The sequence below is a fragment of the Nicotiana tabacum genome, chromosome 15 (genome assembly GCF_000715075.1).
Source record: "Nicotiana tabacum cultivar K326 chromosome 15, ASM71507v2, whole genome shotgun sequence".
NCBI classification, from domain to species: Eukaryota; Viridiplantae; Streptophyta; class Magnoliopsida; order Solanales; family Solanaceae; genus Nicotiana; species Nicotiana tabacum.
In genome coordinates, this window is record NC_134094.1 from 88,420,012 (window position 1) to 88,431,073 (window position 11,062).

The following is an 11,062-nucleotide window of genomic DNA, read 5'->3' on the forward strand; positions in this document are numbered from 1 at the left end:
TCAACTTACCAAAATAAATCAACAACAAGAATATTTTTCCACAATAAGGAGCTCACGGCTCAATCGCAATGAGTACAAAGTCTCACAAAATATTCAGCAAAATAATATCCATTATTTTCACAATACAGAGCTCACGGCTCAATCACAATGAATACAAAAATCTTCACAAAATATTCAGCAAAAATAATATTTCACAAATTTAACATCTTGACTTAACATCAAATTTTTAAATGTAAAATACTTCATTTTTAATAATATTAAAATTAAGAAATCCAACCTTCAAATAATGCACGGAATAAAAAAAATAGAGTTTCAACTAAACAGGTAAAACACTTAGCAGGAACAGGTCAGGCAAATTTAAAATACGAAAATATATTAATGATGATGAATATAACAGAATAAAATAATTTAATTAATATGCAACAATGCTCTACAAAATTTAAAGAAATAATCTTCCACATTTAGCCCATGTACACACTCGTCACCTCATGTACACGACTTTCAACACATCAACATTTTCATATCAATACCAATCCTAAGGAGAATTTCCTCCACACAAGGTTAGACAAGTCACTTATCTCAAACCACGCTCAATCAGTCAAGTAGTATGCCTTTTTCTCGATTTTCCAACTCCGATCGGCTCGAATCTAATCATAATTAATTCGATTCAATCAATACATTATTGGAATTTATTCCATATGAAAATATAAATTTTCCAACAAAATCCGAAATTTAACTCAAAAATCGCTCGTGCGGTCCACAAGTCCAACCATACTAGTTTCACTCAAATCCGACTCCGAATCGACATCGAAATCTCAAAAATTCGTTTTATGAAAATTTTACAATCTTCCCCAAATTTTCATCTCAAAATACTAATTAAATGATGAAAACAATGATATATTAATGTATATTGACCAAATCCGAGTTAGAATCACTTCCCCCGATGTTTTTCCCTTGAAAATCTCTAAAGAATCGCCTCTCCCCAAGCTCCAATTTGTCAAAAATAAAAAATGGGACGAAGTCCCCTTTTTATAACTTAAAGTTTCTGTTCAGGTGCTGCCCTCGATCGCTGCCCCCGATCGCTGCCCTCGATTTCCTGCCTTTATTTCCTGCCCCCATTTTCCAGCAGAAAAATTTCAGCAGCTATTTAAGTCCAAATTTTGATCCGTTAACCATGTGAAACTCACCCGAGACCCTCGAGACCTCAACCAAATACACCAACAAGTCCTAAAACATAATACGAACTTAGTCAAAACCTCAAATCACATAAAACAATGCTAAAACCATGAATCATATCCCAATTCAAGCTTAAGGAACTTAAGAATTTCCAACTTCTACATTCGATGTCGAAACCTATCAAATCAAGTCCGATTGACCTCAAATTTTGCACACAAGTCTTACATAATGGAGTTACGAAAATTTTCAAAACTGAATTTCGACCCCGGTGTCAAAAAGTCAACTCCCCGGTCAAACTTTCCAAAAATTCAACTTTCGCCATTTCAAGCCAAATTCCACTACGGACTTTCAAATAATTTTCCGGACACGCTCCTAAGTCCAAATCACCATACAGAGCTATTGAAATCATCAAAACTCTATTCCAGGGTCGTTTACACATAAGTCGATATCCGGTCACTATTTCAACTTAAACTTTAAACCTTGGAACTAAGTATTCTAATTCATTCCTAAAACCTCACCGGACCCAAACTAATCACCCCGCTAAGTCACATAACAACTGTAAAGTATAAATTGAGCAGTAAATGGGGGAATGGGGCTACAACTCTCAAAACGACCGGTCGGGTCGTTACAACTACGAGTAATATTAACCCTGTCAATCAATAAACCAGATAAATTAATTAAACAATTTAAGTGAAAAATTCAATAGGATTGTTAGCTAACCCATAACTCTAGAATATCGTCTCTCATTGAATTCGTGTTTAATATCGCCAACTTGTTCCTTTAATTTCTTAGTTTGTTACTCTAGATTAATTTGAGTTAATTATTTATACTTTAGGATTCGCTTGAATAGATTAATTATTTGAGTTTAATTTAGTTGATAGTTAATCACAAGTCCCTGTGGGTACGATATCTGGACTTACAATCCTATATTACTTGTACGACCACGTATACTTGCATGTGCATTTGGGAGCAACAAGTTTTTGGCGCCGTTGCCGGGGACTTTCAAATTGACTGTTTTTCTAGATTAGATTTTTACTTTTTATCTATTCAAGTTTTAATTTTAGTTTAGTGTGGTACTTCTTTAATTTTTTTTTTTACATGGCATCTTGGAATGAGAATTGGTCAAATATTGGTTATTCTTATTTTGGTGATCCCTATCCATCTTATGGAGGACCACACTTGTGGCAAAATTATAAATATCAATCTTTTACTTGGAATATTTGTAATGTGTGTGGTTGTCAAGGTGCCCATTGGGATGATTGTCCTAATTATTTTTACCCTTCCCTGAGCCCTTATTATGATATTTCTAATAATGTTTATGTGTTTGATAGGAGCAATGAAGTGGAGGATGTGGAACGTGTTACCCGTATTATGGACATGGTGAGGCAAGTAGCCAAGCAACAAGATGAAATTCACAAAAAAGACTGCCTTAGCGATAAAAGGACTGTAGACTAGAATGGAAGAATTAATGGCCAAGTTTCAAGAAGAACCTCAAATCGATGAAGAGAGCGAGTTCCCACAAGAAGATAACTTTGAAGAAGCAGATATCGTGAGCCTGTCTTGGCTAGAGGAAAAAGCTCAACTGGCTCAATTGAATAAAAAGGTTGAGGAGTTTGATGCCCTACAACCAATTTTTGTGAATACTGGCCAGCTTGTGGAGTGGAAAGAAGAATTCCAACTATTTGACAAAAATATTATTAATGATGTCAAGGTTGAGGAAGTGTGCAAAAGTGAGGATGTCAAAAGTGAAGCAATTTTAGATTTTGAGCGTATTGGACCTCATTTTAAACACTTTTCAACTTTGTGCTTGGTTGGTGACATGAGAATTGATCCATTCGAGCCTATGGAGGAGTCAATAGATGGGGGACAAAGTGCATATATTCTGATACTTGCAATGCCAAGGAGACAAAATAACATCCCTCACTTAAGGGCCAAGAAGTGCAAGATGTGATATCTATTGCTTAGTTCCTTTATTTTCTTCACCACCGGCCCAGGAACATGACAGAAAAATGGATGCATAATTGGGGGTGCAATTCATATCCTCAAAGTGGAAGGAAAAGTGGTAAACGTGATAGAGTCGTGCCACGACTATAAATAAGGTGTTTGTTGGGAGGCAACCCAATTCTATTTTTTTCTTTGTAATTTTGTTTATTTTTTTGTGTTATCTTTGTTATGTGTTATTTTTGTGCTTTGTAGGAGTAAGAGCATGGAATAAAGCTATTAGGCATGTGAAAAATCGAGCAGGTGGTTAAATAAGTGTGGAGTGTCTGTACAAAGAATCATACCTGGGAGAAGTCTAAGTATCCCGTGAGCTGCTAATGGTTCGGCCTTTGGCCTACCGGGGAGTCTTTTTTACCCTCTTGTTATTTACAGTGTGCATTGAGGACATTGTACAATTTTAAGTGTGGGATAAGGAGATTGTCTAGGTAATTTTCTGTGCTATCCTAGCTTAATTGTAGTATTCATTTTTAGTGTAGTATTTTTTTGTCATTTAAAAAATAAAAATAAAAAAATAAAAACGAAAATTGAGAAAAGAAAAAAAAAATCAGAAAAAGGTCGAACTTTTTCCGACGATGGATCTTTTGGACAATTTTCTTGAGGGATTAAAGTACGATTAAAAAATACCAAAAAATTTTTTTCTTAGGATAGTTAAGTAGGATATCTTGGTTTTTCTTTGGGCGCCGGTTCTTTTTCCAGGGTGTAGCTCAAACCGGGTACTTTATTTATTTTTAGGAATAGGATAGGAAGAAGTTGAGTTGCTCTGAGGTACCTATTGACGTGTTTGGTGCTGCCACATTAGGCTATGGCATGAGCCCTGTCTTACCATATATTTGATTTGAATTGTGATGCCTAAGTAAAATAAATAGCCTACTCTGTGATGCCTTTTCTCGGTTGTTTGACTTGTATGCCACATATTATAATATTCCTTAAAATTTCTCAACTATATATGCTTACTTGACATGGGAGTTGAACATAACCGTCTTGATTGAGTCATGTACAATGTGTGTGTGAGGATTTGTGATTTTTTGTGCTATCTTGTGTAGTCTAGAACTTGCGCCGTATGTTAATCGAAGCGAAATCGTTAAGTTGTGCTAGTCTAGGAAATGACATAGGCGTTTCTTGCTTGATCATAGATGTTCTTGTCACTTAAAAATAAAATTTTCCGTTGCTAGCCCCTTTGAGCCTATAGACCTTTTTTTTTGGCACCCACATTACAAGCCGCACCACTATTTTGTTCTTAATTTGAGATTGTTGAACCTTTACCTCCTAAGTCACTTAGTCGCTAAAAGAAGTAAGGTGAGAGATTGGGGAGTAACTTTCGAGTGAAACCATAGAAGGGCTCTTAAGGTGCACTAAGGTTGTGAAAAGAAAATCACTAGCCGATGAACCTTAATGTATGGAGTATGTGTAGAAAAGAAAAAGAGAAAAAGAAGAAAAACTATTTGTAAGAAGAAAAAAATGGATAGTTCAAATAATGTAGAGAAACACACACCTCCTAATCTTACTAATTCATATTAGTGGGAGTATAGACGTGCTTAATTGAAAAAAGGGCTATATTGTTTATGGTTTGTGGCGAGTTAATTGGTTGAAAAGAAGATGTGCTCGATTTGTGAGTGTAGTATATTAAAGTGCTTAGGAGGGTTAGCCACTATTCCTAAATATATCCTACACGTCCCTTAGCCTACATTACAACCTTAAAGTCCTAATTGATCCTAGATTTGGCTAGCTTAGATTAGAAAAAATGTACACTACGGGCAAGCTTATGGTACAACCACGAGATGCACATGAAATTCTTTATGAGAGTGAGCGAGTTTTGTTCAATTGTGTGATGTCCTTAATTTATGTTCAAAGGCATACTTGAATGTGTGGACTATTCTATATTTACTCTTTTGTTTGTTGGTGAGGGCACATGATCTCATGAAAGATTGATAATATTGTAAACTTCTCTTGTTGGGTGAGTGCGCGAGTTGAGGGTGCTTAGTGGTAACGAGTCGGCTCTTGAGGTAGGGTGGTTAAAGATAGGTTGTTTGAATTGATTGAATTGAAATGGTTATACTTGGGCAGGTTTGAAACGGGAAGAATGTGAAATTTGTATGTTCATGCTTGATTGTCGGTATCGATCATAGTCAAGGGTAGAGTGTATGGTTAAAAATTGAAGTGCTCCTCTCTAGTTGAGATATGTATGTTGTTGGGGTGTAGTTAATAGTCCCATTGCTCGAGGGCGAGCGAGAGTTTAAGTGTGGGGTATTGATATTCGGCTTAAAGTGTGTGTGTGTGTGTGTGTGTGTGTGCGTGTGTGTGTATATATATATATATATATATATATATATATATATATATATATATATTTATTTATATGCATATTGCCTCGCATTTTACTCATGTTTCGTAAATTTCGGATGTATAATGTAATAAATTTTGTTAATTCGTAGTATTTTAATGTGTAAGAGTCATCTGGAGGTAATGCGGGACAAAAGTGCACGAGTTGAAGCAAAAATGGAACAAAACGAAAAATTGGGACAATGTAGCGCCACAGGTAGCGTGGGGCGCTACCTGTGACATAGTTTCCAGAACCTCGAAAATCCCAGCGCCAGGGCTAGCGCCCCACGCTACCCTGGGTGCTAGTGACGGAAAGTTTCTCCTAGTTCATCCGGGACAAGGTTATTTGGGCCCAAGACCCCCTAACGCTTATAAAAGCAAGTCTAAACCTATTTTGGAGGGGGGACACCACTTTGAGAGGGAAATACACACACGGAACACTCGGGAGCAAGGATTCTCAGTATTTCTTTCTCTTCCCTTCCTTTAATCTCATAGTTTATTAGTTCTAGAGTTTTGGGTGCTACATGAACGTTATAGTTTGAAACTTGAATTGTTCTTATTATTTTATCATATTGGTTTATTTATTCAATCTTGCGATTAATTATTTGATTGCTTGATCACCAATTGAATACTATCTACGAATCTAGGATTCAACTCGGGAGAGGGAATTCTAGATTGCATATAAGATTGAGTAGAGCAAGATCTTGAACTCGAGCATTGGGAACGGATTTGTGGTTAGGATAGGGATATATCTAATCGTCTTGCTTGGTTACTATACATGAATTATTAATGTGTACTTGTTAATCCTAATTCCATAGGAATGTAGGCATTAGGTTAGTTTGAATATGCGAGCAATACTTCGGGAGAAGGCTACGAGTAATATTAACTCTGTCAATCAATAAACCAGATAAATTAATTAGACAACTTAAGTGGAAAACTCAACAGGATTGTTAGCTAACCCATAGCTCTAGAATATCTTCTCTCACTGAATTTGTGTCTAATTTCACCAACTTGTTCCTTTAATCTCTTAGTTTGTTACTCTAGAGTAGTTTGAGTTAATTATTCATACTTTAGGATTCGCTTGAATAGATTAATTGTTTGAGTTTAATTTAGTTGATAGTTAATCACAAGTCCATGTGGGTACGATATCTGGACTTACAATCCTATATTACTTGTACGACCACATATACTTGCGTGTGCATTTGAGAGCAACAAGTTTTCTTGATCATTCAATTGGACAAAGAACATTCTTTTTTAATGCAAAAGAATTTTATAGTCCATTATTTTTATCGATTTCAATAGGTTAGTATCGTTTTTTCCAAGTTCTCCGCACATGGTTACTAACAAATGTCTCTACTTAATTGTTAAATTGTCTTATTGTACAAAAAATTTATACTGTGAGTGAATATAAATGAAACATGATAAAGCAATTCAAGATCAGTTCCTTCGGATCAATGAAGCTGCAATCCCACCAGCAATAAGTCCTATAACAGTTGCTGTAATTCCTATACCAATGACAACATCTGCATTGCAGAGAACACAAATGAATCCCATTTTGTATAATAAGTATGCAAAACCAAACGAGAAGGGAAGAAGTCTCTTGTCATTACCCTTAGTAATTCTATCTTCAATATCCTTCTTAAGCGACAACGCCCGTCTCCAATCAGGCGCAATCTAGCAAAGCAAGAAAGAGGTTTTAGAAACTACAGAAAGAAACAGAACTAAATAAGGAGGTCAAATTTTGATTGTCTTCAAACGCTGGATAAATGACAAGATCCAACTACATAAAGATTAGGAGCAGACCTCCAAACAGTGACCTGTTAGCTCTCTGCTCATTGAATATTCCCCACTTCTGTAATATCCAACAGCTAGAAGATAAAGCTTTTCTCGCTTCTGTAGTGGACTATTTGAGCTGGCAAGTGTAACTGCAAAAAAGGAAAAAGAAACAGAAAAGATAATGATTCTCATAAATTGAACACTCAAAGTAATTAGCTATTCAGTAGATACATAAATATCCAATATAAACCAACCAAAGATAAAAAGGAAATCATATTTTTGTTGGGAAAATACTAGCATTCTTCAAAATAAGGAGTATTAATTTTACAACGGTTCAGCGTAACGTGATTCTTAATTCGTAAAACCATTTATACAGAGCAGTATAACATTGTTACAGCTTAGGAGTGAGACCTGTTTCATTACTAGAGAAACTACAAGACTGTCTAACAATGTCCTTCAAGTATGTGAAAAGAAAAAAGTAACTTCATGAAGAGAAGAAGATCACACATTCTTCGAGCTCCCCAAAAGGTGTTTCTATGCAGGACTTAGAAAGACAGTGAAGGACATAATGCTAGTAGATAAACAACAATAAAAAAATTAGCTGCTGCTAAGATCATTATGCCTCTATGTCCATGAATATTGAGACTTAAGGAAACTAGGAGTTAAACAATGTAACAAGATAGTCGGTGGTAGTATCAGAAATTCAGAAACGCTTGTAAACTAGATATTATGAAATACATAGAAGCTAGGGAATCAAAAGACAAGTAACATAAATGGAGAAGTAGATCTGACAAAATTTCACCCTCAAGCATAGCTATCCCTCGTCGCACATCTTCAGGTTGTTTAGAATGGACAAGCGCCCATGACAATCTCATAATACTCTCATTCTTTCCTTCATCACTGGCAGCATCTGCAGCTTCTCTTTCACAGCCCTATCAAATATGCATAGATACATAAGACTAAGCATCAAAAGCAACATAGTGCAGAATCTCACCAATTGTGGCTTTGTTAATATACTAATCAATTAGTTCAACAGAATCATTTGATTCACTAACTAGTAGTTAGAATTATAATTGTTCCATTTACAGCATTGAGTTATGTTATTAGCCAAGTCTGCAAAGAACTATCCAGAACCTCTAATTTGATAATAAATTCAAGGTAAATCACCTCCATGCTGGTGGCCTACAGACTTATGCATGGGCATCCGTCCACCTTATTAACACTCCAGAATTCAAATTTATACCTTATTAGCTTTAATGCATAAACATTTTTGCAAGTAACGATTTCACGAAATTTCAATTTCGTGTAGGGATTTCAAGCTTTATGCTCTTACATTTTCTTTTTGTGAGACAAACATTAGATCAATCATGTTTTATTGTTCCCGGTAAGGCTACTAAGGCATGCTAATATAAGGAAAACACCAACTGAAACTGTATTATAAATTTAACAGATTGAAATGCCTAGCATCTCTACTGCAACAGCAAAGATTACAATTTTTACATTGAGAGACGTCATTCTCGACAGCTCAATCCTTTTGCTGTTAATAAAAAACTGATCTTTCTTCCAAGTTCACGCAACATCAGCATATTTCTAATTAATACTCTTCAATCCCAAGAACACAGTCTCTTTTTTTTTAATGTTAAAAAACATAGTACTCCCTCCGTTTTAATTTATGTGAACCCATTTGACTGGGCATGGAGTTTAAGAGAAGAGAGAAGACTTTTGAATTTGTGGTGTAAAATGAAGCACATATATTTTGTGTGGTTATAAATCATGGCATAAAGGTAAATTGTTTCCAAATAGGGAAATGAGTCATTCTTTTTGGCATGGACTAAAAAGGAAATAGGTTCACATAAATTGAAACGGAGGTAGTATTAACTTTCTTCAAAGTTCCTGCAACGCAAAGCAACATATTTCTAATTAATACTCGTCAGTCTCAAGTTTCAAGAATACATTTTAGTTATAAATAAAAACATAACTTTCTTAATTGTTCCTGTAACCCAAAGCAGCACTTTGCTTACACGAATTGTCAAATCTAGCCGAAGCTCTTATAGTGCATATTCCCCACAACAAATAAAAATACTTTGTGGTAAAAAGTCGAGAAAGAAACAATATTGCTGAAAATAACTCCGACTATATCCCACAATTACGCATTATCAAGCAAAATGATAAATATACCTGAAATTAGTCACTCATACCCTAAAACATTAAAAACATCAAACATGAATGTAAAAAACCCATTATGAAAATTATAAGTAATGGAAGAATGCGTACGAGAATGACGTCAGGAGAGCACCAAGGAAGTTGGTCACCAGTACCACCATTGAAGAATGTAATAATGCACTCAAAGAATTGGTTGATCTTCGCCTCCATGTTCTTAACTGCTGTCCTCTGTTTTCAGAATTCAAAATCCACCAATTACTCAAATTTGATAGGTTTTGCCTGTCGCATTGGCGAATTATATTTGGGATGAAACTGTTTGAATATTATAGTTTATTACGCAAATATTTCGGGATTAGATTAACTTTATTGGTTCTAATTTTAGGCATCATGCAGATAAAAGGTGTGGTTCAACCATAAGAAAGTTGATGATATAATTCGTTATATGACACAATAACAAACTCTGACATAACATCAAGAAAAGTATAAAATGCTTCCTAAATTTTACTGTAAGAAATAGTAAGTAAGTGACATCAGTAGTTAAAAAGAACCGACAACACTAGCTTTTGAAGTTTTTCTTTTTACTTCTTCATTTTAATTTTAACATTTTTGTTCGTCAGTAATATTAAATTGTACATCGGAAGTAGTGTGTTAAGTCTTAAAATAATTAGTTAGATGGATAAGAAATTTAAAAGGATTAATTGTGTGATAGTTTTTTATTATACTAATTAACTTGTACAAGAACCTGCGCGATGCGCAGATAATTTGACAGAATATTAATATTATAAAATTATGATATAATATATCATATTAACTTAATAAATATTAGTTATATTTTATTATTTAATATACTGTGGAGAAATATAACATAATCTATACAAAATTAAAGAATACACATCATATAGTAATCAAATAAATTGTTTGATCTTTTTTATTTTTATTATTGAATTAGCAAGTACTTAGTATTATTGATAATTTTCTTGAGTGTTATTTATTTATCTTTTATTTTTTAACTAATTTAAAATATAAATATCATAAATTATCTCTATCCCCCTCTTTTCATACATTCCTTTCTACTGTAATACTTATTTGATTAGTTTTCAAATTTTGTAGTTTATTAAAAATTTAAATAATGTATTTTTTTTTTTTACTAAATTATAATTCATCAAAAGTATAAAGAGATGCATTTATCTCTCTCTATATATATATAATATGTTTATCTTATGTATAACATCCTAATAGTATTTTTATATTTTTGTATTTATCATTTGAATTGAAAGTTTCTTTATTTTTTTATTTTAAAATAATTCTACAACTCCAATTTGAAACTACTCTACAATTTGAATGGATAATTTTATTATATATTTTCATTTTTTAATATAATTTTTTTTTTTTGAATGGGCAAAAGTACATGTAGTTAGGGTTTACTAATTGCACCATCTACGATGACTCATCGGAAAAGACAGGGACGACGACCCCTACCCCTACCTCACCTAAATCACAAGCAGTAACGGGTAGACAAATAACCCTTCAATCTGGTATTCCACGGAGTCTAGCACCTCTACAGCTGATTCAATGGATGACAGGAATGAGGGTGCACCAACGATTTTGAAAGGGAAACCTTTGACGT

At 34.1% G+C, this 11,062-nt stretch overlaps 1 protein-coding gene across 1 annotated transcript; it reads right to left on the reverse strand.

Moving 5' to 3' along the window:
• Positions 1-6,819: 6,819 nt before the first annotated feature.
• LOC107761560 (mitochondrial fission 1 protein A-like) lies at positions 6,820-9,869 on the reverse strand. Its single transcript, XM_016579786.2, has 5 exons — positions 9,547-9,869; positions 8,075-8,204; positions 7,300-7,421; positions 7,107-7,170; positions 6,820-7,019 (listed from the first exon to the last, which is right to left on the reverse strand). The coding sequence occupies exons 1-5, from the start codon at positions 9,643-9,645 to the stop codon at positions 6,934-6,936; spliced, it is 501 nt and encodes a 166-aa protein (XP_016435272.1). The 5' UTR covers positions 9,646-9,869; the 3' UTR covers positions 6,820-6,933.
• Between the last annotated feature and the right edge of the window lie 1,193 nt (positions 9,870-11,062).